Below are 27423 nucleotides of genomic sequence, written 5' to 3' on the forward strand. Positions count from 1 at the left end.
GAGAATGTAAGGAAGATCTTGAGATCACTACCCTCCAAGTGGAGACCAATGGTGACCGCCATCAAACAAGCAAAAGATCTAGAGGTTCTACACATGGATGAATTGATGGGTACTCTACAAACCCATGAAGTTGAACTCCTTGAAGATGATAAAGTCATAGAAGTAAAAGAACCAAGGAGAAAGTCCATCGCACTCAAGACCTCTTGCGAATCCGAAGAAGAAGAAAGCGATGAAGAGGATATAGAGAAAGAAATCTCTCTAATCACAAGGAAGTTCCAAAAATTCCTAAGAAAGAGAGGAGGAAGATTCTACAAAGGACAACCATCAAAAGAAAACAAAGGTAAAACATACACAAAGGAAAAACCCTTCAATACTAACAAGGACATTGTGTGTTATGAATGTAGAAAGCCCGGACACTTCAAAACCGAGTGCCCCAAGCTAAAAGGAAAGGAAAGCAGAAAGAAAAAGGCTTGCACCGCCGAGATATCATGGGATTCAAGTGATAGTGAAGAAGAAAATACTGAATCCGATGAAGAGACCGTCAACTTGGCACTAATGGCTCACAACAATGATGATGACGAGGTAAACTCTCCCTATCATAGCTCAGTGTCAATTTGCAATGATGATTTAGAATATGAAGAACTTCAAGAGGCCTTTGAAGAACTTTATAATGTAAGTCTCCAAGAGGAAGCTTATAAAAAGGCCTTAGAAAAAGAAGTAGCCAATCTTCTACACAAAATTGATGAGTTGACTTCACATGCACACAACCTAGAAGAAGAAAATAAGAATCTAACTTTCACATTGCACACCTTTACTAAGGGCCAAAAGACCTTAGATACATTATTAGGAAATCCACAAAAGGGACCTCATAATATAGAAGGTCTAGGCTATGATGGTAAAAGACCACATCAAGCCAAAGGAAAGGGAAAGATGAGAACTCCAAGATGGAGAAAATCAAACCAAGGCCAAACCTCACATCCCATTGTATGTGAAAAATGTCATTTACCCGGACATGAAACTTGCATCGGTGCCTATATTGATGGTAAGGTAATATATAAAGAACCGGATACAAAAAGGAAGCATCATGCATTCTACTATACTTCTCAAAAGAGGACCAACAAACCTCAAAGAGAATTTGTGCCCCAACGGCCACAAAGACAATATCCCAAGCCTAAGCCATTTCAACCATATAGGCAAAATGCTTCATATATGCCATATGCACCCCAAAGACCTCAAAATCACTATAGACCAAACACATACACTAGGCCCTATGATCACCAAAGGGCCTACATCAACAATAAGTCTTACACATCACAAAATTACTATATTCCATATAGACACTATGAATTTCAAGGGCCAAGAAGAACCCAAAGATCATATGGACATCGAAAACCTACATCTATCACACCTACAATACAAAGTCAAAATTCCAGAAGAGCTTGGATACCTAAGGGTATGATCGATCCTAACCTCAATGGACCCATGAGATTATGGGGACCAACATATAATTGATTGCTTTTGTAGGTATGCTTGAAGAGCAGTGAAGCAATTGAATGGTATATTGATAGTGGATGCTCCAAGCATATGACGGCCAACCCCAATCTATTCACCAAGTTAAACAAGTACAATGGAGGAATGGTGACATTTGGGGACAATAGCAAAGGAAAAATCATTGGCATCGGTGAAATCACCATTGGAGGTACAATCATATCCAATGTATGCCTAGTTGACAATTTAAAGTATAATTTGCTTAGTGTGAGTCAACTGTGTAATATAGGATATAGTGTCATTTTCAAAACCTCTCATTGCTTAGTAAAAAATTCAAATGATAAGACTATCCTGAAGGGAATTAGGAAAAATAATATCTATATCTGCTTATTGGATGAAGCAAATTCTAGTAATACATGTCTTGTGACAAATGATGTTGATCCCTACCTATGGCATAGGAAACTAGGACATGTTAATGTAAAAGTGATTAAAACCATTGCATCTAAGAATTTAGTTAGAAACTTACCCAAACTCAAATTTGGAAAAGACCATGTATGTGATGCTTGTCAAAGAGGAAAACAAACCAAGGTATCTCATAAATCAAAAAATGAAGTGTCTACCACTAGACCCTTAGAACTACTACACTTGGACTTATTTGGACCTATTACTACACCTAGCCTAGGCGGTTCAAGATACACCTTTGTAATAGTTGATGATTTCTCTCGCTTCACATGGACTCTATTTTTAAAACATAAAGATGAAGCCTTTGATGAATTTGCATCTCTATGTAAGAGAATACAAAACCAAAAGGGATATCTCATAACAACCATTAGAAGTGATCATGGAGGAGAATTTGACAATCTCAATCAATTTGGGAGTTATTGCAGTAAACAAGGCATAACCCACAACTTCTCCGCTCCTAGAACACCTCAATCCAATGGGGTGGTTGAAAGAAAGAATAGATCACTCCAAGAGACCGCTAGAACAATGATAAATGAATACTCTCTTCCAAAATATTTTTGGGCCGAAGCGGTCAATACGGCTTGCTATGTGTTAAATCGTGTATTAATTAGACCTATATTACTCAAAACACCCTATGAACTCTATCATAATAAACTACCTAAAGTTGATTACTTTAAAGTGTTTGGGTGTATATGCTATATATTGAATACTAAGGATAACTTAGGAAAATTTGATGCTAAAGCCGATGATGGCATTTTCCTTGGATACTCTTCAAATAGTCGAGCCTATAGAGTTTTCAATAAGAAAAGCTTGATTATTGAAGAATCAATGAATATAAAATTTGATGAATCTCTTCCTAAAGATAGAAACAAGCCATTGGTTGATGATGATGATACACTTGTTGAGATTAGGGAGAACATAGAAAATCTCTCTCTAAGAGAACCCGAAAACCAACCAAAGGATCTACCCAAAGAGGTTAGACCTTGGAAAGACCATCCCTTAGATCATGTCATTGGAGACTTAAACAAAGGAATCCAAACTAGATCTAAAACTCAAGACATTTGCAACAATGTTGCTTTCATATCCAAAATTGAACTTAAAAATATAAAAGAAGCATTGGAAGATAGTGATTGGATAGTAGCTATGCAAGAAGAGCTCCATCAATTTGAAAGAAACAATGTTTGGGAGCTTGTCCCAAAACCCAAGAATCATTCTATTATAGGAGCCAAATGGGTATTTAGAAACAAACTTAATGAAGATGGATCAATCATTAGAAACAAGGCTAGATTAGTTGCCAAAGGATATAATCAACAAGAAAGGATAGATTTTGATGAAACTTATGCACCAGTAGCAAGACTGGAATCTATTAGAATGCTACTTGCTTTTGCATGTCATAAAAATTTTAAGCTATGTCAAATGGATGTCAAAAGTGCTTTTTTAAATGGCTTTATCATGGAGGAAGTATATGTTGCACAACCTCCCGGATTTGAGGATACACAATATCCGGATCATGTCTTCAAACTTAACAAAGCTCTCTATGGACTCAAACAAGCTCCTAGAGCTTGGTATGAGAGATTGAGTGAATTCCTAATCCAAAGTGGATTTCAAATGGGTAAGGTTGATACAACCTTGTTTGTGAAACATAAAGGAAAAGACTCTATTATCGTGCAAATATATGTTGATGATATTATATTTGGATCCACCAATGAAAATCTTTGTGTTGAATTTAGCAAATGCATGAGTGATGAATTTGAAATGAGTTTGATGGGTGAACTTAATTTTCTCTTAGGACTTCAAATTAAGCAAACCAAAAATGGAATCTTTATATGTCAAACTAAATACACTAAAGAACTTCTCAAGAAATTTGATTTTGATAGTCAAAAGTCATCTAGCACCCCCATGAGCACCTCTCTAAAGCTATCTAAAGATGAGGAAGGTACTCCCATAGACCCTACACGCTATAGAGGCATGATTGGCAGCCTTCTATATCTCACCGCTAGTAGGCCAGACATCATGTTTAGCGTGTGTGCTTGTGCTAGATTCCAAGCCAACCCAATGCAATCCCACTTTAGTGCCGTTAAAAGGATCTTTAAATATCTTAAAGGTACTACAAATGTAGGATTATGGTACCCAATGAACCAAAATTTTGATTTAATAAGCTTTTCGGATGCCGACTTTGCAGGGTGCCATCTTGATCGCAAGAGTACAAGTGGCACATGTCACTTCTTAGGATCTTGCTTAGTTTCATGGTTTAGCAAGAAACAAAACTCGTTGCTCTTTCCACTATCGGCCGAGTACATTGCGGCCGGGTGTTGTGCCCAAGTCCTTTGGATGAGGCAAACTCTCATGGACTATGGGATACATTTTAGTTCATCTCCAATTAATTGCGACAATACAAGTGCAATCAATTTAAGCAAAAATCCCATTCTCCATTCAAGAGCCAAACATATTGATATTAGGCATCACTTTCTTAGAGACACAGTTCAAAAAGGGGAAATTGTTCTAAAATACATTGAAATCGAAAAACAACTTGCGACATACTCACCAAGCCATTAAGTGAAGAGAGATTCTGCTATTTGAGGAGAGAACTCGGGATTTGCAACCCTTTTGAGTAAAGTGAAATCCTCAAAAAGCCCAAAAATCAGGTTGTTAGAGAATTGGCTAAAATCCCATTAATCCCTGTTTTTGACTGTCGGTCGACCGGCGACTCGTGTAGGTCGACCGACACGGAAAAATTTCGTTTTTAAACATAAACCGAGAGGATTTTTCATTTCTCTCCTCTTATGTTCGAGACCTCTCCTCTCCAAAACCCTTTTCTCTCGAACTCCAAGGCAAAACCCCGCAAAAACCCTTGAGATTTCACCAAATCTAAGCCCCAAATCACTCTTCCTACACAATCTACCCACTTCCAACCCAAAAATCTCTATTTCTCTCTATTCTCTAAAGCCCTAGGTTTCAAATGGCTCCAAAACAAAGCAAGGGCAAGCAACCAAAGAAGAAAGCCAAAGTTGGAGAGAGCTCGCAGCATATGACAAGTCTCTCTTCATCTCGGAAGAAGCCTCCATTCTCCGGGAAGATTTGAGAAGAGAAAGGTTGACAAGGAAAGAACAGTAAGAGTTTCTCAATTTCTTGACTATGACATTGAAGAATATTTCAAATATTTGGGTTGCGAAAATACCTTAGTTTATGTTAATCCCTGCTATCCTGACCTTGCTAGACACTTTTACTGTAATCTGAGAACCCAAATAGTGGATGATAGGCTTGCCATCACATCCCTAGTAAAGGGTGTTCCCATCATGTTCACTTATGAAGATCTAGGAGAGATCATGGGGATTCCCACTGTAGGAGATATGAGCTATCTTCCTCCCAAAGGGGATGCCAAAACCTTTATGAATGTTGATGAAATTTATGGTGCCATCATGAAAGACTATGTTGGGTTTGAACCAACTGTTAAAGCTATAAAACTTCATGAACTACCCAGGATGATCGCTTCATTGTCGGCTACAACATCTTGCCCAAAGGAGGCCATAGAGACCAAGTCAATCCCTTTCAAGCCTACATTACTTGGTGTCTTGTCACCGCCAATCCTATCAATCTTCCATATGTGATTATGAAGACCATGGAATACTCGTGCGATACCTCATTATAGGGGAAACCTTCCATATGGCGGACTCATAATCGCCATCCTTAAGTTCCATGAAGTGGATCTCTCTGGGAATTCATTGACCCAAAGATGATTGACATCGACTCATCCACCATCAAGAAGATGAAGTGGGATTTGTTGCGGCTCCTCCCTCACACCAAGCCCGAAGGAAGCGAGCTACCCAACATGTCACGGTGTGACGGCGAGTCACAAGAAGAGGACGACGGTGAGGATGAAGACTATCTTGGTGAACCCTCAGGGGACTATGTCACCAGAGAAGAATTTTCAAGTTTTCGCCAACAACTTGACACCCGCCTGAAGGGCTTTGATGATCACTTCACCTCTATCCACAAAGATCAAGAAGAGATTCTTCGCATCCAACAGGAGAACCAAGTGATCTTACAGCGTCTCAATCGCATTTCTTTCCTCCTCCTCCCCAAGAGAGATAGTTGACATCATCGACTTTATATTAGAACTCTTGGTCTGTACTTTTATGGCATACTTTTAAAACATGGAACTTCTATTTTGAAGCATGTGATGCTTTTAAAATTAACACTTTATTGGGCTTCATATTATTTGCTCTCTGTTCTTCTAACCATGCAGAAGTCATTTTCTTAGGGGAGCCACCCTAAGATTGTTTTTGTTTGTTCATGGTTACCAAAGATCTGGCTTAGGGGAGCCACCCTAAGATTGTTTGTGCTTGTTCATGCTCTACACCTCCTTTTTGTGTTGACAAAAGGGGGAGAAGTTATTATGATTCAAATATTCATTTTATGTGATAATGCATACCTTGAATTATGATGTATGATAATAGATAATACAAATTCATCTTGAGTTACATGCCCACATGAATAATGCATATATTTATCTTGAATTGCATACATACATGAGTAATGCATACTTTGAATCACATGTTTGTCATCATCAAAAAGGGGGAGATTGTTGGAAAACACATTCCTCCATAAACTAATTTTGATGATAACAAACATTAAGATTAATACTAATATTCCAATCTTTAAGCAAACCTCATAGTCAGACGTTGGGAACATCAAGCATCCAGGAAAGACTTGATCAACGGAGCTCACAACAGAAGAGTTAAGGAAAAGAAGAAATTTAAAGATTGAGGAACATCTTTTAAAGGAAGCCAAGACAAAGACTCTCCAAGAAGATTCAAGTGCATTAGAACACATTTCATTACATGTACATATCACATCACAAACACATTGCATTCACATGTAAGAGACCCTAGGAGGAACTCATTCCCATGCCCTAGGCTCAAGAAACATGGCCATTAAAGTGTTAGACAAAAACCTATGAAGTCCCCAAGCAAGCCGGACCAAAAATCCCCTTGAGAGACAATCAAAAATAGGATAAGCGTCTATCGGCCGACCTACGGACTGCTGTCGGTCGACCTACGAAATATAAAAAATACAGACCTGTTTCCAGTAGCCTGTCGGTTGCAACCGACAGATCTATCGGTCGACCGACACTTGTAGGTCGATCCATAGGTCGACCGACAATCGACCTACAGCCCCAAACTTGGGCTCAACGGCTAGTTTTCAACGGCTAGATTTTTGATGGTCGACCGACAACTTTTATAGGTCGACCGACAGTCTAAAAATATGATAGTTTTATATCCGTTGGAGAACAAACAAACTCCAACTTTTGGCTTTATAAAACACATCCAAACAAGGAACAAAACACATCTTTTGATTGAAAAAGTGCATTGTACATTTGAGAAGGTACAAAAGTGAGAATTTGTCATTGAGCTAAATTATTCAATTCAAGCTCTTCAAAGAGATATTACCAAGCTCTTAACTCTCCACTCTCTCCAACTCATGCCATCAAGGAGAGTCATCTAGGAGACTCAAGGTGCATCACTCTCATTCATATCATTGAGCACCATCACTCAAAGGGTAAAAGTGTCACTACTCTTTGATAGGTATTTATACCAAACTTCTATTGTATTTACTTGTTTATGCTTTTGATTTGATAAAGCATTGTTGTATTAATTTAGACTGTACTTAGATTAGTACAAGGACCCTCTCATCCTTAAGAGATTGAAAGGATACTCTTGTCCTGAAACTAAGATTGTAAGGATCCTCTTATCCTGTTAAAAAGAGTTGTAAAGGTGTCATTTCCCCACCTATTGTATTGAAAGGGAAATACTAGTGGAATTCTCTCAAGGTTGAGAGGAGTGGATGTAGGCTAAGTTAGCCGAACCACTATAAATCTTGTGCCTCATTTACTTCGCTTTTTGTATTTAATATAAGTGTGCAACCAATCGAAAAAGAGGCAAAATCCACTAGTGGTAACCTATTCACCCCCCTCTAGGTTACCCAACAATATGTTGCAACATTTCCTGATCAACAAGGTTTCTTGGTGAATCCCTTTCTTCTGTTCATCTATATTTAAATTTGTTAAATGGTTCCTTTGCTTCTATTTCTCTTTCTCATAGTTTGGACAGAAACATGAAAGCATATTATTTGATGAAGATAGCTTCTAATTTTCATTTTTGTGTTACGTATTGCTGCAATAATAGTAATGTGATGTACCAAGAGAGAGGGGGTACATGCCTTACCTATTAGAAAGTATATCATCTACAAGAAAATAGAATCCGTGATGTTGCATGGCCTCACTTGAAACAAATATAATGTTTATCATGTAATATATCCAATAAGGGCACATTGATTCTCTTTGCTGCTTATTAGATCCATTGAGGTACACATTTTAGTTATTAGAAATTATCAGTTGCATATGGAAAATAGAATTTGTAATGTTGTTGGCCTTGTTGTGGACAAATATTAATCCACAACTTAAATGAGTCAGAATAGATTTCCAACCCTACTTATACCATGAACCTACTTTTTTTTTTTGTGGCTAAATGATCATTATATTGAAAGGAAGAGAACCAAAAGAATACAAATCAAAGGACCATAACCGCACCCCTGAAGGAGCTTAATGTTTTCCCCACCTTCGGCAAATCCATCAGTAGGGAGAAACCAAAAGCCACAAAATACAAGAAACACCAAAATCAATGGTAAGCCAATCTGAATCTCGATCTACCTTGCGCATCCAAAACAAGATCATCCTAGACCAGAGTTGGCAAAGGCACCATCACCGAAGAAACTTGCTGAGTCGCCGCTGGTTTAGCCAAGAAATCATCAATTGGGTTTACTTCACGGAAGCAGTGAGATATTTTCCAAACTATCGACTCCAGAAAAGAATGAAACCCATACCAACGCGGAAATGCAGTAAAAACCAAGGGACAATTCTCCGAGATGCAAGCAAGAAAACTGCAACTGAATCACACTCAATCCTTAGATTTGAATGGCCCTGAGCTTTGGCATATTCCAAACCCGGAATTAAAGTATGGAATTCAGCCTCAAAATTGTAGCCACTCCCAAAAATTCTCTAAAGGAAAAACCCACCTGAGCATCAGAGTTTCAGAAGACTCCTCTCGTCCCTGATCTGCCTAGATTTCCCCAAGAGCACCCATCAACATTAAGTTTGAACCAACCTGTGGGGAGGCGAACCAAAAAAATTTCTAATAATTGAGCAGGACAACAAGTCCTCAAATTAATATTCAGGACTCTCCCCCAACAAGAAATCTTGAATAAAGACCGCCGACAAGAGAACGATGGAGAGATAGCCATTAGCTCCCTGCCAATCAAACCCCACACCTGAAGATGACTGTTAAAATGCCCATCAAATCTTCGCTTATTCCTTTCAATCCAAATAAAATAGGAGATTAAGACCAGGCCATAAATCCATACTTCTTTTAGAGAAATCGAGATGGCTTTTCTCTTCCACCAAGAGCTCAATTCAACATAAGAACCATGTTGCTGTAGCCAATGTTGAATAAATTTGAAAATGAAGACCCCAAAAATTGAGAGAAAGTACACTCACAAAAAATATGATGCAACGATTCCTTAGTCTGACAACAAAAGCCGCATCTAGGAGGCAGAGAAATGCCAAACTTCTTAACAAGGTCATCGGTGGGTAGCTTACCATGGTGCACCCTCCAACCAAAAAGAGAATGGCGAGGTTGGAGCACTTTATTCCAAACTAAAGAAGACCATGGGGGCTTAGGATCCCTCCGACAAATCACCACCCAAGTTGATTTCACCAAAAAAATACCGATAAATTTCTGGGGCCAAAAACACCAATCATCCAAAGAAGAAGGGGGAATTTTTTTTCTGCTTCACCAACTCAAATATATCCTTTAAGAAAGTCGATTCCACTTGATGGAGAGACCAGTGATCATCATGAATAAAATCTGCCACCTTGCTTCCAAAGCCTTTGAAAACAACTTGGTCTAAGGAAGACATTTCAACAATTGAAGCCGGACCCAACCATTTATGAAGCCAAAAAAGAATTCGGTTACCATTGCCCATAACCTACCTCTCATGATTTGAAACCAAGTCCCAAAGACGTTTAATGCCAGGCCAGATTGAAGAGGACTTATAGCATCTCTTTATCGACCCATCTGAGTTCAAAAACCCTGCTCTCATGAAACGACCCAAACCCGATTGACCATGCTCAATATGTTAAACAAGCTTACACAGAAGAGCCTTATTAATATCTCGCATACGCCGAATACCCAAACCTCCCTCCAATTTGGGATTGCAAACTGAGTCTCATTTAATAGAATTTTTTTTTAATGGAAGCAGCATCTCCTGCCTAAATAAAATTCCTCATCTACCTCTCAAGGGTCTTCACTAACGATTCAGGTCACCAATAAATAGAAAAGTTGTGAACAGGAATACCCGAGATAACTGATTTAACCAGCTCCACACGCCTAACCATGGATAGCAACCTTCCTTTCCAACCCGAAAGGCACACCTTGATCTTGTCCATAAGATGTAAAATATGATCACGCTTGACACGACCTTTAAAGATCTCCACTCCCAAGTAGCGAGAAGGCAACGGGCAGAGTGGGTTGCTAAGATCAAAAGAGATCCTATTACGCCTCTGAATAAGGACTTTTCCAACAAAAAAGCTTGCTTTTCTCCAGGTTCACCCTCTAGTCCGAAAAATCCTGATTCTTTGAGAGAAAAGCTTTCAGATTAAGAACATACCCGCTAGAGCATTCATGAAAATAAATACTTCATTAGTCAAGACTAAGTAGAGTTATTGTAGTATTATAATGGTGACGTTTAAGGAAGAGGTTATAGGGATAAATTAGTGGGGAGTTATGGTGTTAGGGGTGATAACTACTTGGACCTCTATTTATGGAATAACGAAAGGAATGATATTAGATTTGATAGACTTGAGTTCCTACAATTTCTCTTTAGAAAAAAGAGGATTGACGACCTCCAAATTATGCCAAGACGCCAGGCTTCATCTGTAAAACCAATTATTCCTCAATTATCTCATTCTTATCACTTATTTATCTCTTCTTTATTTCTTTTCCTATTTTATCTCATCTCCTTCTCGTACATATAACAGGTTCTAACAGTCGATTTTTAGTCTAAAACCAAAAACCAAAACTGAACTGAACCAAATATAATTTTATGAAAGAGGGTTCTTCAAGCAAGTGGCATAGAGGTGCGACAAATTAGTATCCTACATTAGAGGGCATCAAGGTCATTTCATAGGAAGAAGAGATAGATAGACACAAAGGTGCTAGCATATCCTACCCCAACGGTTAAAAGAACCTTTCTCTAATTTTATTTAGGGAAAGGAGTTCATGCACGGGAGATTCTCTTATCAACTCCATCATATAGGGGGTGGGGGTGTTATTATCATTTCAGATGGGTATTTATGCCCATCTAACTACGCGAAATGTCGGCTGTGTATAAGGTTGTAAATTGGTCAGAAACTGGGTATTCGGTTCGATTTCAATTCGGTTCCAAGGAGTATTAGTGTGATCTAGATCCAGACCAAGTTCCATCTCGATTATGAAATTTGCTACTCGTACTGAACCTGTATGGTTCCGGTTCTCATACTTGGTTTATACTATAATATTGTATTATTATAAAATCTAATACTAGTAAAATAGATATTATAATATATTAGTATTATAGTGTATTAATATACTATGAGTATTATACTATATTAATGTACTATAATATCTTGGTATCCAAATTTGGTTTGATTTCGGTTCTAACCGCCGGTTCCTATGTTAGATCCTCAATTTCTAATTGTAACTAAATTCTATTCGGTTCGGTTCGGTTCTAGTTAATCGGTCTGGATTTGATTCCAATTTTACATCTGTATATATGCATGACCGTGCATACAAACTTTGGTCTTTTATTTTTTAAAATCAAAAGTAAACCAATTTCTTTTTCGATTTGATTTGGTTTGATTTTAAATGACTGATTTTGATTTTGATTCTAAATTGATACCCTTATCGGATGATGCACACCTAAACCTAAACGTGTCATATCTAGATTTGCCCCTTATAAAGTTATGGGAGAAAGCTCTCTGTCCGTGAGTGTGGCTTATGCCAGCACTCCCATGAGTCTATTTCTCTCTTCCCCATTTGAAAAGACACCGCTGCTTCCTTGTTTTGAGGAGAGAGATAGACACATAAGAGTGCTGACGTAGGCCACACTCCCAGACTAAAAACTACTTCCCGTAAGTTATATAGAAGATCTGATCCTTATAAATACAAGGGTCATATATTGAATGGATGGCCTTGTGGGCCAGCCCAAAACCTATTTTGGGTTCATTGGCTGACCCAAAATAGCCATTTTTTAAAAAAAATTTATCAAAAAATATATTTTAATAAATTAATTGAATCAATTTAGTTAGAGAAAGTTTTCATCCACCAGGTTGGAACATTCACCATGCCATTCTAGGGTTCACAAACTCCTATAGGATTTTAGTATGTCTCCTTCCACCACAAAACAAAAGTATTTTCCCAAAATACTTATCCAATACTCCCTGTGTGCATCTGAACCTGAGGTAGTGAATGGATTCCCAATTCACCGTGGTTGAAGGAAACCCTGGTCCAAATTAGAAAAACAGTGATGATCATTTTGGCAAACAATCTTCTCACTAATTAGATTGAATCAAAACAATTTAAACAGGGATTCTATATATTTATCGGATTTGGATCACTGTTATGTAAATCCGATGAGTATTCAAATCGGAACACTGTGGGCCGTGGGATGTGCGCTACACTCTGAGTCGCGCTACAGAGGAACCCAACGCCATTAATTCTTGGGTGGGTGACTGTATGGAAGGGGATCCGGTCTTTCTACTCTTTCAAGTTTCAACTCACCTGAAGAGGAGAAGAGAGAAAGAGAGAAAAATGGCAGGGCAAGAAGGTTTTGTGGAGGCAGAGAATGCAGAAGCAATCATAATTAGAATTGAGTACAAGTCCCGAAAGATCGATAGCTTATTCAAACAGTATCATTCCCATCGTTAGAACTCTCATATCTTCTCTTGCAGGTATTAGGTATTGAAATTAACTTACCAGTTCCTTTCTTCCTTCTCTCTTCTCTGAAATCCTTAATTGGTTTTTGTTCCAGGTCTAAACCTGTTGAGGCCTTCAAGACCGCTCTCGAAGGCTCACCCCCGAAGACCAAAGACGAAAGATACAAAGTATACAATCTCTATTCATTTTTCCATTCCCTCCAACCACCCCCCAAGAGAGTTTGGTTTTGGAATTTCATTAGGCGAATTGGAGAGTGTTGCATTGTGCAATGATGGCCATAAAGATGTTGACGGGGATGTTCTCTTCATTGGATCCTGAGCACTGTGACACCCTCATGAAGTAAGCCTGTTTTTCTTTCTTTCTTTCTATTTTATTCTTTGTACCATTATTCTGTATTGATCTGTTATTAGTGTTTTGGTGGTAATGAGTTATGGGTTTATCAGACAAAGTACCAGTTTTAAGAGTAAGTTCCTTTTATTAAAGTCTTTTCTAGTTATAGAGAGTTTAGCTGGTGAAATGTAACTGAGAGGTTATTTCTGTTGGTTCTGTTTCCAACAACGAATTGTGTTATGGAATTGTGGGGTGAAAGGGTGGGTGGTCAAGTTTATATTTGAAGACTCCTGTATATCAAGATCTGGACCTGTTATTCGTTCTGTTTTGCATGGTAAATTCTATTGCAATTGGCAATGTGAAATGGTTGCCAGTAATCTGGGGTCAATTACAAGAATCCAATTTAGTTATACCATCTATTTTAAAGCCATGACAGTCTTTAACCAAAAGCAAAATCTGGTCTTGTTCCCAACTTTGGGAGGTAATAGCAGTGTATCAACTCTTGGAGTATGGATCGAGTGAGTCATGAATCAGTCAATTGCTACAGCAAGTCAGTCACTTAGATGTGCTTAGTTGATGACATGAGTTTGGGTATGAATGCCCCTAAAATACAAACAACTATTTTGTGAGTTTACACTATGGTGTTCTTGCCCTAGTTTTTTTATTTAGAGTAAATTACTTGTACCAACCCTAACGTTTGGTCCAATTACATGTACCCCCCCCTGTTTGAACAATTAGTTTGGTTTCACCACTTATTGAACCATCTGGAAATGTATTATAAAGGAGCAATAAATTGGTTGCTGTGCACATTCGTACTTTTCTTCTTTGCTCTTCATTAGGGTGCTCTAGAGTCTATTATTGTGACCTCTCCCCCCCCCCCCTTGCTGCAAACCATCCATTAAGAAAGAAAACAGTACATAGAAACCCTGTTGAAGTTTCTCTAGTGACGAGCACCGAGTGTCTAGAGTGTGTGATTAGTAAAAGCCCCAAAGATAACTAGCCATTCTTATATATGAAAAATACCTGTAGAATAGTCCGCATAGTACAGGAGAAAGAATCAAGAGGGTTATTCTCTCTCTATGTCTCTATCATTTGCTTGGTAGGTGGGGCATGAAGTGTATTGAAGTGTATTAGGCACTCATTCTCATGTGCATCATCACTGGGAGGTTGCTTGATCCTTTTATAGTGGCATAGATGTATTTTTAGTTGTCTGTGATTATGTTTAGAGCATGTAAACTATTTTTTGGTTGTAAGATTTAGAGCATGCAAGCATATAAATCTCCAGCATGACAAGTAATTTTAAGCCCACAAACTCCAATAATGAGGTACAAAATACACCTCCTTGCCCAAAGATAAAAGAAAAGAGAAGGAAAAGAAGGGGAAATTTTGTGGTGAGGTGGATTGCTAAGATGTATTTTTAGTTAGAGGTTATTAAGCCTCGATAGAGTTTAGATGTTTCTATTAGAAGTTAAGTGAAATCGTAGCTATGTAACAAATTGCTTGTTCTTCTGATGTAGAGGAGATAACGGATGAGTTCTTGAGCCGGTTGGACCAGCAGAAGTCCACTAGGACTGGTCGGAGGTATTAAGCAATATAGGGAAAATTATATATCAAATCGAAGTTCTCATCGAGCTCATTTGGTACTAGAGCCTACGGCGCTGACGTATGCATTTTTTTGGCCATTTTTGCGCGTTTTAAAGGCAAAACAGCCACCCGAAGTTTTGAATTTTGAATTTTGAATTTCGAACTTCTGTTTTCTTCTTCTGTAAGCAAGCCTCTCTATATAAGGGCTTTGAATTCTCCTTTGTATCCAGTTTACATTCTGAATGGAAGAAATTTTCCCGCTTTTCTCTACTTGGATTCAAGGTTCGTTTGTGCTAGAACGATATCTAGCCCAGCTATCTTCTACTGCGTCACTTTCTCTGTTTGATATCTAAGCTTATTTGCAATAGCAACTTGAAACAATTCTATTACCCTTTTAGCTACCAAAGAAAGTATGAGGATGACCTTTATTGTAAGGTTAAAGCTTTGAGTAATTTACATCAGACACATCATCTCTTGTTTTTAACAATGTTTTTCAAAAGCCGTGGCATATTTTTCGATATTTTGGCTAAGTGCCCAGAGAAATGATTTAATGCTAACCATCTTTTCAGCTTTCCAGCTAGAGAGGCCATAGTTAATTTAGTAACCAACCCACATTGTGTAAGAATTCTATTAATATTTCATCTATATAATTTTTAATATTCTATAATGTAATCTAGGTTTAGCTTCAATGAAGTTCTAATAATAGGATTCTATTTGGTCTCCCTTCCCATTGAGTTCTGCACATATAACCTCTCGTTCTTCTCATTCTTCTCATTCTCCCATTGCTTCTTCTTTCTTTCACTTTTCCTTCTAAGGTAAAAATAGCAAAGAGAGGTTGATGGTCTAGGGAGGATCTGATATGAAACCAGTTGCCTATGGTCTAGGATCAACATCGATCTATTATTTTCAGCTATTTTGGATAGACCCTGATCTGATCCAACATGACTTGGTTGACAACCCTTGTGATGGAAGTCAGTTTTCTGGATATCCATTGTGTTTGGATTCAAGAATACACTGAGGAAGGTTCAAATTAAATATCAAGCTCGAGTTTTAAGTCCCATTTACAAGCAAGCAAGAACTGAACCTGCAGCTTTGGTCTTTGCTTGGCAACATGGATATACCTATTATGGAAGTGCTACGTTCCAGACTATGCTTTTGCAGGTTATTTTTTAATGCATTGAAATGAATATGTACATAAATATTCAAACGGACTATGACCTTGCCTGGGGATTCTTCTGTTTAGATTTAAATATGCTTATTTATGTGTATAGCCTTTATTACATAAATTTATGGATTATGTGTGTGTGTGTGCCTCACTATCATGGCATGAAGAAGGCATCCTCTCTGTCTCTCTTTTGCCTGTTCTTTGTTGCATAGACTGAGGTGGTTTGGATGCTAGTTCCCACAGGCAGATGTTCTATGTTTGGATATACTGATTTAGTCCAAGTTCTTGATTGGAGCTCCAAAACTGGTTCACAACTGGCCTATAAATTGGGGCTATTGAGCATCCTATATTTGGTCCTATTTTTTCCATATCAACCCTGCAGCTGGAGGACATATTTTTAGATTTCGAGTTGGCCCATGACAGCTGGTGGAGATTGAATTGAAGCCCAAAATACTGTTCACATGAACAGTGTCACAGCCCATATTGCCTTGTGTGGGAATGCTTCTAGAAGATCCTGTGAGGCCCAAGACCAGATTGCATGGAGAAGAAATAATCCAGCATGTCATCTACTTTCTATTTTTGTCGTTTCCCTATTCATGTAATAGCAAGTTAGTTAGGACTTAAGACTAGTTTCTAATTTCAGATTTGGAAAGTAGGCTCAACTTTTATTTAAAGTTTCTATTTCAGTCCTTTGTTTCCTTTAAGTTGGTCTACACTAGGTTAGACTTTTATTACTTAGGGATCAAGTCTGAATTATTTCCTTGTAAAAAACTTTCTAGATACTTTCTATTTTTGTAATCCATGCATCAATATTAATAAAGAGAAGGGGCTGGACAGAAGGCCACAATTTTAAGATTAGAGAAACAAGTTTGTTGCAAACTTTGGCTGTGAAATACGGTGAGGTGAGAGACCTATGAGGGGGTGTGAGGCCTTGGGAAGAGTGAGAGGCTCAACCCATTCTATTCCCCTTCTTCTTCCTTTTCTCTGTTTTAAGTTCTGAAACTGTACAATGCTAACCGAGTGCAGGAACTGAGGTTATTAATTATCCTTTGAGATTCAAAGTAGACACCACACCACTGCTTTTAAGTTATTGCTGATTTGAAGATCAAACCAGACCCTGCGGCTGGTTATTTTCTCTGTTCCTGCTGCTAGTTCGAGTGTACTGATCTATGCAACCTGAAGGCCCTTGCTGCTTTTGGGATTGAAATATCCCCCTAAGGAGTCACACTTGACCATCACTTGAAGGAGATCTGACCTCAGATCTGGGAGATATTAAAATCCCCCATCACTGCCTGTGGCTGACTTGTCCCCAAGTTTTCCTCGACTGCAACTTTGAAGAGCTATATCTTAGCAATCACCTATTGGAATTGGGTGATATTTGGATCCAAGGACCTTCACATAGAAACCAACACTCGACCTGAAGTTGGTGGTCTTTGGATCACTGCAAGGGCTGATGCCAGATTTCTCCTTTGGTGATCTAAATTAGGGAAGTTCTGCAACTACAGTTCCAGCCATCAATTGAACCTGATTTTTGAAGAGCTGATTCACCATATTATTCTTTCCATTTGATGGTAACTTCCTCCCTAATCCATTGACTGATACTGTGGTATTTAATTCCAAGTTTAAATCTGCAAATAGACTCTGTTTTGAGCCTACGACAGTAGTATGTGGTTTCTGTCAAGGGTGTCTATTGCTGGGGCTATTCCGTATGTATGTTGGATGTTATGGGATAGTCTAAGGGTCTGTTATGTCCTTGTTATTCCCTGTTTGAGTTTAGTTTTGTACTGTTACAGTTCTGAAACCAGTACCTAATTTGGGTTATATTTGTGATCCTGTCCGGGGTTAGGATGCTCCATTCCTACCATTACATTATATGTGATTGGATGAACTTATTCATCTGTTAGATCATTCTTTCTTCCCGTTTTGTGAATCTACTACTGTATCTCTCTTTCATCCAAAAGAATATGTCAAGTCTGATGATTGGTACAATCTGATGGGCTAACATTTTAGCCAAGAGGAATTTTTTTGAGTACTTTCACATTAAAATTATGAAGAAACCCTCCCCCCTCGGGCCCTATGTCAATGTGAGATTTGATCCTAGATCATGGTGACGACAAAGCATTGTTAACTGAGCTCACTGGCACCTTCTGAAGGCACTGGTGGAAGCGATTAGACGTTAACACACAAAATTTTCCAGCATAGGGATCTCGACAAACACAACCATTAAAACTAACAACTAGGAGTGGTGGTTACCTAGAACACATTGATAGTGTGTTCCTCCAAAGGAATGCTACACCTGGTGATGATCTTTGTCGACTGCTCCTTCTCCATTGGCAGTAACCCAAGCTTGAAGATGGAGAGACTCTCTTCCTCACCTCAAGTTTTTCTCAATAATGTGTTCTGCAATTAGGGTTTCAGCCTTAGCCCCTTTTTTATCAGAAAGCTAATGATGGAGATTACAGTCTAACGGACATGATCATCCCAAGTGGTGTGATCCTAGAGGGTAGTATTTAAGTTAATCCTTAATTGCACAAAAGGACAATCCTACCAAAGGTGCAACCTAAAAAACCCCAGTGGTTGAAATTTTTATTACATTTTCTCCCCCACACAACTAACATCAACAATGGACCTTGCAAGCGTGGATTTAAATCACTGCCATGAACCATAATCCATTGCACACATTATCATGATTTGTGACTGGACCCAAAAGGTTTGAATTTTTTTTTCAAATAATATTATTTTAATATGAATATAATAATAAAATTCTTTTATAAACTCTTTACAAAACGTATACCGGGCCCTGGATTTAATTAGTCACTGTCAGCCCAACTCACCGACTAGGATGTTTTCCTTAATGTGGAAAACATATTGAGTGTCACCCCCATTCGAGCGACCGGTGTATAGTTAGTCCTATCGGTAGGCATCAATCATTGATACATCACAAACGCACAACATATAAATGCAACAGTAAGTGCCTCTCAGATAAGGGAAAAAATAACTACCAAGATTCCTGTTACCATACACAACTAGCGGTGAACCATTTAGGAACCTCAATGGATCAGTGTTCAACACACACATGTGCCCATATCAATATTTCCATACCAATCCTCATTGTTGAAATATACAATTTGACAACCCTATAACAGACTGCCCAAATCTGTCCATAGTTGTTAACAAGTAAGTGGTACTTTAGGGCTGTTGCACATAACAAGATAATTAGAACAAGCACATAGTAAGAAACTGTAATTACTTTATTTAATCTCATTAAATTGGGTTTGATGGACATACAACTAATGTCAAAATATCTAACACCTTCAGACAAGAGGTAGTAGACCTGTTGTTTCTCTGTTGTGTGTGGACTGTGGAGGCTGTGGAGCAGCAGGAGGATGGATGCCAATCAAGGAGTTAGTTCTCAGAGTCAGGATAGGATTGTCCATTGCTGATCCCTAGTCGACTCAGCTGATACTTTCCTAGATTGGCTAAGTTTGGGAATGACAGATGTATCCAGGCCTATTACAATGGAGATCTGAGTGGACTGTGGACTCAACTTGATATTGGTCATGGCCATCCTGATATAATGCGGCGAATACAGCCGATCTGATCCCTACCTTAAATCTATGACACCAATGCATGTATATTTATTTAGGGAGAAAGTTCTCTGTCCGGGAGTGTGGCCTATGCCAGCACTCCCATGACTCTATCTCTCTCTCCTCTCCATTTGAAAAGACACCTCTGCTCCCTTGTTTTGAGGAGAGAGATAGACACATGGGAGTGGGGTAGGCCACACTCCGGGACAGAAAACTACTTCCCATTTATTTATTACAATTCAAACAGAATGTACTTGTTTGTTATTGTGACAGTGAAAGTTTGAATATAAATAAAAGAAAACTTTTTTATACTTGTATTCTGATCACGGATGATTACTTCTAAACTCAACTCTTGTACCTAACTACTTAAGTTCAGCTCACCATTCCTGTTCCATCATTCTTTTTTTATTTACTGATAGTTGCTTCTTCTGTGAATCATAATTCCACAATTAACCATTCGCTATCATTTCTATTATTTTTAGGTACTTGTATAAAGGTTTGGCTACGGCAGACCGCCCCACATGTGGACAGCGCCTGCAGATTCATGAAAAGCTAACCCAGAGAACTGGTTTATGTTGCATATCGATCACTTTCTGACATTTTTAACAGTGTGACACTTGAAAGCACTTTTGCATTCTTAAAAACAATGTAGATAAGAAAACATTTGTAGTCAACTCTCTCTCTCTTATATATAGGCTATGTTTGGATGCCAAGAAAAGAAAAAATTCAAAAAATTTTGAATTTGATGAGACAGATAGACATAAATCAAACATTGTGTCATCATGATTTTTGTGTTATTATGCTTTTTTCTTTTTTCTTTTTTCTTTTCTTGGCATCCACAAATAGCCATAGTGTTCGCTTAGTTGTGTCAAATAGGCTTGAATTTGAGGCTATGTTTGGATGCCTAGAAAAGAAAAGAAAAAATTCAAAAAAATTGAGACAGATAGACACATAAATCAATCATTGCATCATCAAGATTTTTGTCTCATTATACTTTTTTTTTCTTTTCTTGGCATCCAAACATAGCCTGAAGGTTGATGATTTTGTTGAAAATGATTTTAATAAATTTTTTTTTTCTATTTTTAAAATTTATACTTTGGTTACTCAGTAGATTTTGTATTCCCAGATAATTGCTTGACTTAATTTTGATTGTGATTTTTACTTTTAACACTAAACTCCTAGGTCAGTCAAAGTTACCTACTACTACCCTACAGCAGAAGATCAAGCAAGGAGCACAAGTACTCCATTGGGTTTGAAACAGTACATATCTTAGTGGGTCACACATTAATTCATTTCATAGATCTGAGTTAGTAACAGAGAGTGGGTTTCATCCTGTTTGATATGTGATCTCATCAACTTGGAGCTGCACATCAATGAAAATGTGATAGCAACTTGAAGGATGGATCCGACATCTTCCTACCATGAACTGGGTGTGATGTTGGTATGTGTCCAATAATTCAGCTCATCAATATCACTGACCCCATATCACTCTTGTGTTGTGGCTTTCCTCTTCTGGACATTTCGTCTTTCGGATTGGATTGGATTGGATTGGATTGAATTGAATTGAATTGGATTGGTTACTTATTAACCTGACTAACACAGCTTCCTTGAGTAATTGAATTTGTTTTTGTCTTTTTTGTGAATAGATTCTTTGTTTGAGATATTGAAGATTTGATTGGTAAGAAGAATCAAAGTAGTTCCTGTGGTCCTACTGTGATGGCACTTTTGATTTTAATGCAAAGGTGAATGATTAGTTGATGGATATCAATCCTTGAGGGTTGATATATGGGTCCTTTATTTGTCGTGATAGTGAGTGAATGAGTTTTATTCACTATTATTTCTATTGTCCACAAAAAAATTGTAGCAATGGCATGAGTGGAGGGGGCGATTTTTGGAATTTGAGTTCAAAAGAAATTATTTGGAGCTACAAGCCAACAAGGGTAAAAATAGAAAAAACAAACTATGCAACACCTTGTGAAGAGTAAAGATGTTCAGTCTTCTCTTTCCCAAGATTCATCTTCTTCTTCTCCATTTTGTCGTTGCAGGTTCAGTCTTCTCTTGCACAAAATGCTGCAAAATTGGCTTCACAGTTTTGGAGAGGAAGATATGGAGCTCCCCTCATGAAATTCTTCTGAAATCTTAATTCTAGTCTCCATTTCTTCTCAAATGTAAAATCTATGACTGCTAATGTTCTAAATTCTAGGGTTCCACGAGAGATTGTGTCTTTCCTTTCCGACCTTTTATTAGTGAATATGGGAGAGTTGAGAAAAGAGGCACCTCCAAGGCTCTGCCACTGTTAGGTGCTTAAGTGGCTCATGAATGAAAATGAAACTTAGTGCGGCTCAAACAATTTATAGCCATTGACTGTTCTTCCCCAACTTGCAGCATTTTCATGTGAAGCAAATAATGAACCTGCAATGCCATGAGGAAAATTATCCTCTCCAAGTCTCTATAGTTCGGCAGTGCAGCAGTGCTAGTGTGGATGTCTGACATGTGGCAGTTTGGACATCCAACAGTTCGAACTCATTGACTTTGTTGAGCTCAGACCGTTGGATGTCAGAGCGGTAACATGTTGGACATCCACACTAGCACTGCCGAGCTGTAGGGAATTGGAGAGGATAATAATATATATAATCATTTCAGGATCTTCATTTTGATACTCAAGAGAGTGAACCTTGGGGAAGTGATTGTGAAAAATGAAAATTTGTGAATTTGAATGTCCTGAAGCAATTGGGGCGTCTTCTTCACTGCTATAAAGTTTGGTTGACACCAAGGGGTGAAGTTGTGGGAGTTCTCAGTGAGAAACCATTTCCATTTCCAATAGTTTTACGTTGCTTGGAGAAATTCTCTCTGGTTGACTTGTGTTACCACTCATCATTGCTTGGAGAAGAAGAAAAGAAGGTGAGATAATCATGGTTGAGAAAATGCATAGAAAGGCCAAAAGGAAGAATTCCATCTTCAAAAAATGACCGTGGAAAAATAATTCAATACTGTTTCGTTGGGGTCCACAGTGAGAAACCATGTGCAATTCCAATACTCTTACGTTGCCTTTCGAAATCCTGTCTGATTGACTTACAGTACGTCAATCATTATTCCTTGTAGAAGAAGAAGAAGGCGAGATACTCATAGTTTGAAAAATATACAAAAAGTATCAGATAGAAATTTCGGCTATGTTTGGTGACAAGGGACAAATTGAAGGGAAGGAAAAATTTTTAAATCTAATAATGAACTTTTGCAAATATTACCCAATATGTTTAGTAATGATACTTTTCTAATGTAATTTTTTATTTTACTTTTTCAACCCAAGGAATTTAGATGCAAGGTCAATTGAATTTTTATAATCAAAATACCAATATGAAATGATTTTGAGCTAGTAATTTAATCATGTGACATGATGATTATAACATAAGAAAGTCCTTTGTGGGGGAGGGGGGGGGGGGGGAATATATTGCCCATGCCTAGACACAAAGGGACCGAAATGACTGTTCCATTTCTTATGAAAGTCAAAAATCTTGCTCCCATGATGCCAACAAACACGTTCTCATTTGTCTTTGCACATGCACAAGGGCCATGCTACCCCCATAAAAAACACCGAACCTTAAAAATTTTACTTCCCTTTCATATATTTTTTGCCTCTTTACTTGGATTTAATTTTTGTCCTTGTCATAGAATAGATGATGGACAAAAAAAAAAAAACACTCTAGTCTCACGTAGACCAGCACTCCCATGCAACTATCTGTATTCTCCCTAAATGAAAAGACATCTCTATCCTCTTGTCTTGAGGAGGAAATGATAGACACATGGGAGTACTGACAATCTGATCATAAACCACACTCCTAGACGGAAAACTATTTTTTGATATTTATACGAATTTATATATGAATAATTTACACATACCACCCCTGATTGTTATGGTAGATTTTTTGGTAGAAGATTGTTATCCGAAGTGGGAACCATAAAACAGATAGAGGGAGAATATTAACTCCTCTAACAAAATGAATATTATATCTAAACATAAACTTGTAATAAATGCCATAAACCTAACCCGTCTCATCTGAGTCCCTGCCCATCTTGATCTATTTGATGGGGATGATTACCTAATTTGGGGTGTTTCAAAGAATGTGATTTCTTGGTTAAAAGTGTCTACCATTTGTTTTGCATTGATTGGATGCGTTTTTTTAGACTTTGGCCATCAACAACCAGGATTCATTCTTGGGACTTGGTTCCAACACAAGCGTGGGAGTGGATGTGGAACTGTAATCCTACTCCAAAATTTAGAACCCTGCTATGATGAATTTGAACGAATGATATAGCTTGCTCAGCAGCCTTATGTTATAGGAAATTCCGGTGGATCCTCAATGCCAACGTTTTGGAGCAGACCTGGAGATTGCTGGTCATTTTTTTTTTCACTGTCCATTTGCGAAATTGGTTTGGTTGGGTTGCAATCTCTCTGTTTTTTTTTTTTTTTTGGAAGTTCAATTTCTCTTTCATTGTTCCAAGCTCAAGTGACTACTCGATGCATTATTGGATCAAAGAATAGAATTCCTTTTCTCACCATGACAAGAAGCTAGTTTTATTTGCTGATTCTTATGGAATGCTCGTAATGAGTTGCTATTTGCTCGTCATAAGTGATCTCCCAAATAGGTTATTAAAGTGGTGCAACGGGCATGGTTCAAGTTTCTTAACACTCCACCTATTCAAGGTTTGGTGGCTATGGTTTCTCGTTCCGCAGTGGCCTCATCCTGGCAACCAGTCTTTCCATAAGTTAAATTGTGATGCATCTATATTATCAAAGGAAAATCGTGGTGGGCTGAGATATCTGATTAGATATCATGTGGGGAGGTGTATCCCGGTGGATTCAAACCCATGTTCCCAAGGTAACGTTCTTGTGGGCAAAGACTTAGCAGTAAGGCACATGTTGTTGGAGGCCATATCCGAAAGCATTGATAATCTGATTATTGAAAGCGATAATTAGGAATTAGTAGTGGTGCTTTGGTCTATGTCAACCAATCCTCCTTTGACGATTCGATCTAGTGTATTGGATATTCAGTATGTTGAGAATTTATTAATCTTGTAATTTCCGTTTTATTTCAAGAGTTGCTAATGTAATAGCCGATGTTCTTGCCACGAGGGCCTTGTCTTACATTTCTGAATAAATTTATTTTTAAGCAAAAAATAATAATAATCAATAGTCTATCATCACTCCATTAAAGACCTTTTTTTTTTCTTCAAAGTTTTAGTTAAGTCGAGACCAAAATTCCAACGGCTGGAATTACTTGAAGGCTTATGCATGAGCAATAATCAAACTTCATCTTTCATTAAAATCAGAGATATATGTGGTCCTGCACTGCTCTAATCATAGGAAATAATAATGTTAAATTATAAAGGGAGACCATTGTTATCATTATCATTGAGGAATATTAACCTTTTTTTGGATTAGAGATCAAACCAATAGATTAAAGAAGAACTCCACAAATCTACGGAAATTTTGACCTTTGAAAGATTCCAATTCCATTCCCTCCACCACTCTTATACTGAAAAGCCCTCTTTTCTGACCTCTCTCTCTTCAACCCACTACCATTTGAGGAAAATTATTAGAACCACTTCAAAGGTCTAAGTTCTACACGTAATTAATAAAGCGGCAATATGCCACAAATAAGGGGAACTGGGGGAGTCCGAATATCATAACACTTCACTGTTCACCTAATCCCTACACCACTTTTTCCCAAGAGACTTCTTATCTTCGGGAATATATTTCCTTTTTAAAAACCCTAATTTTTTTCTTAGTCAAAGAGCGAGTGCGCGAATAAAACTGCTTCCTCCTCTTCCTTCCGTACAAAATCCCAACCACCCATCCCCACACACCTGAGGATTTCGAGATGACCACAATACCCTTCACGTAGAACCTAATTACGATCGAGGAAGAAGGGGCATCGAAGGGTCGGTAGTGGATGGGAGAGGCAGCCCATGGGTTGATGAGGATGGGACGATGGTGGAGCGTAGCAATCTGTTGTTGTTGTTGAGCGCCATCCACGGCGGCGCCGAAGCAGCAGCGGCGGAGGCGGAGGCGGAAGACGTCGATGAGACAGCAACGCGCTCACATGAAGGGCACATTGTGAGGGTGGTGGGTGGGGTCATGTGCATGTAGAACTGCGGGGACAGCTTAAGCGCCCTCAGTTCCTGCACCTCTTTCTGCAACCTCCTGTTTTCCTCCGTTAGGTTCTCACAGCATCTCTTCAAGAACTCACAATCTACCTCAGTTTGCTTCAACTTGGTCCTGTAAATTTACATATCACACGTCAGTACTCTACAGTTGTTGGTTTCTTCTCTTTTCACAGAGACACTACTCTGAGCTGATCAACTCATCAGATCCATATCTCACCTTGCTCTCCTGTTCTGGAACCAAACTTCCACTTGTCGAGCTCGAAGGTTCAGTTGTTTCGCCAACGCCAGCTTTTGCTTCTGTTAATGTCAAATAAACCTAAGGGTTAGACACGATATAGTCTTTCTACATTACGATCGGTATCGAAAGAGAAGCTGTACTGCTAAACAGGGGAACGGCTTTATACTCACGGGGTTAAGAGTGTTGTGTTCTTTGAAGCTCTCCTCGAGAATAGCGGATTGATCCTTCGACAGTCTGAGTTTCTTCCTAGATGTGTCGCCGTCTTCTTCGTCACTCATTCCACGAGAACATGCTCTCTCCATCTCATTCTCTTCTCCATTTGTATCCCTCTCGCTTCTCTTTCCACTCACGCTGGATATTGTACTGTTCGGAGAAGAGACACCGGCTTCTTCTTCGCATTCAGCGGTTGATGGCAATCTGTTCACATCAATTCCTTTAAGGAACGACCTTGCGTCCCCTCTGTAAATTTCTAAGTTCCGATCTATAGAGTAAGAAACAGAACAATGTTATCGACATGCAAATCATGTTAAATCTAAGAAATCTCCATGATTGAGTAGAAAATTGGTAAAATTAACACTATTACGGTTGGGAACTTGAAAAAAAAGAATAAAATTTAGCGATTAGGCCATAGATCTGATGAGAAAGGAAGAGACAAAGAAAACAGGGGATTTGTATCCAGTTGAAGCGAAATTTGTTTGCATGTAACATAGAGTAGAAAGAATAGAAAAATAAATAACAGAAACAAAGATCTAATTCAAACATCCGTGTGATCTTGAGATAAGAAGGAGAAAATCACAATCGCCACCAGATCTGAGATTACCAAAAAAAAACGGAGGAGTTTAAGGAGGTCGAACATGCATGCAAGGGGAAATTGAATCGATGGAGTTGAGAGTGACACACAGAGAGAATCCATGGATGAATATGATAGTACCTGAATGCGCAAACACTTCATTCCAGGAGTTCTTCTGAAGTAAGAACGGTGAAGGAGACGAAGATGAAACAGAGGAAGGCATGAGATTTAGCTGTAACGGATTACGACTATCCGCAGTGCTTAAGCTCAAACTCAACCCTAGATCTTCCTTCTCAACCATCATTTTTTTCCCTCTGTTCTTGATTCAACCCTAAAGATGATCTTCTTGTTTAGAAAAAAGGGTTAAGTTTTAGGTCTGAAATCTTAGAAAAGAGGTATGGAGGAGGAGATCTTGGGAACGATTTCAGCTTTTTAGGTGCAGTGGGGAAGAGTTCTTATATAGAGATGTCGTTCAATCATGAATTGTGTCAGGGCACCAATTATCTCAATCATGCCCCCCTTTACCTTACCTTTACCCATCCTCAACTTCCTAACCTAACCCAAGTACCAAACCATGGTTAATT

At 38.4% G+C, this 27423-nt stretch overlaps 2 protein-coding genes and 1 long non-coding RNA gene across 3 annotated transcripts; 1 reads left to right on the top strand and 2 right to left on the bottom strand.

Moving 5' to 3' along the window:
* Positions 1–188: 188 nt before the first annotated feature.
* Positions 189–16158, bottom strand: LOC122648585. Its single transcript, XR_006331100.1, has 3 exons — positions 15910–16158; positions 5930–5934; positions 189–200 (listed from the first exon to the last, which is right to left on the bottom strand). It is a non-coding gene; the product is annotated as an uncharacterized LOC122648585 (long non-coding RNA).
* Positions 12821–20243, top strand: LOC122648584 (actin-related protein 2/3 complex subunit 5A-like). Its single transcript, XM_043841801.1, has 4 exons — positions 12821–12952; positions 13075–13147; positions 13222–13319; positions 20129–20243. The coding sequence occupies exons 1-4, from the start codon at positions 12855–12857 to the stop codon at positions 20241–20243; spliced, it is 384 nt and encodes a 127-aa protein (XP_043697736.1). The 5' UTR covers positions 12821–12854.
* Positions 20244–25518: 5275 nt separating this feature from the next.
* Positions 25519–27187, bottom strand: LOC122648583 (homeobox-leucine zipper protein HAT4-like). Its single transcript, XM_043841799.1, has 4 exons — positions 26981–27187; positions 26220–26530; positions 26029–26108; positions 25519–25923 (listed from the first exon to the last, which is right to left on the bottom strand). Exons 1-4 carry the CDS (start codon positions 27141–27143, stop codon positions 25557–25559), a joined length of 921 nt encoding a protein of 306 aa, XP_043697734.1. The 5' UTR covers positions 27144–27187; the 3' UTR covers positions 25519–25556.
* Positions 27188–27423: the final 236 nt, after the last annotated feature.

This window comes from Telopea speciosissima, chromosome 1 (genome assembly GCF_018873765.1).
Source record: "Telopea speciosissima isolate NSW1024214 ecotype Mountain lineage chromosome 1, Tspe_v1, whole genome shotgun sequence".
In the NCBI taxonomy this organism is placed as follows: Eukaryota; Viridiplantae; Streptophyta; class Magnoliopsida; order Proteales; family Proteaceae; genus Telopea; species Telopea speciosissima.

Excerpts from the sequence above, each read along its gene's own strand:
- LOC122648584 (XM_043841801.1), top strand. The coding sequence starts at position 12,855 with ATGGCAGGGCAAGAAGGTTTTGTGGAGGCAGAGAATGCAGAAGCAATC. Across the intron at positions 13,148-13,221 it reads CCAAAGACGAAAGATACAAA|GCGAATTGGAGAGTGTTGCA; the intron begins GTATACAATCTC and ends GAATTTCATTAG. Across the intron at positions 13,320-20,128 it reads CACTGTGACACCCTCATGAA|GTACTTGTATAAAGGTTTGG; the intron begins GTAAGCCTGTTT and ends TATTATTTTTAG.
- LOC122648583 (XM_043841799.1), bottom strand. The coding sequence starts at position 27,143 with ATGATGGTTGAGAAGGAAGATCTAGGGTTGAGTTTGAGCTTAAGCACT. Across the intron at positions 26,109-26,219 it reads AACACAACACTCTTAACCCC|AAGCAAAAGCTGGCGTTGGC; the intron begins GTGAGTATAAAG and ends TGACATTAACAG. Across the intron at positions 25,924-26,028 it reads TTCCAGAACAGGAGAGCAAG|GACCAAGTTGAAGCAAACTG; the intron begins GTGAGATATGGA and ends GTAAATTTACAG.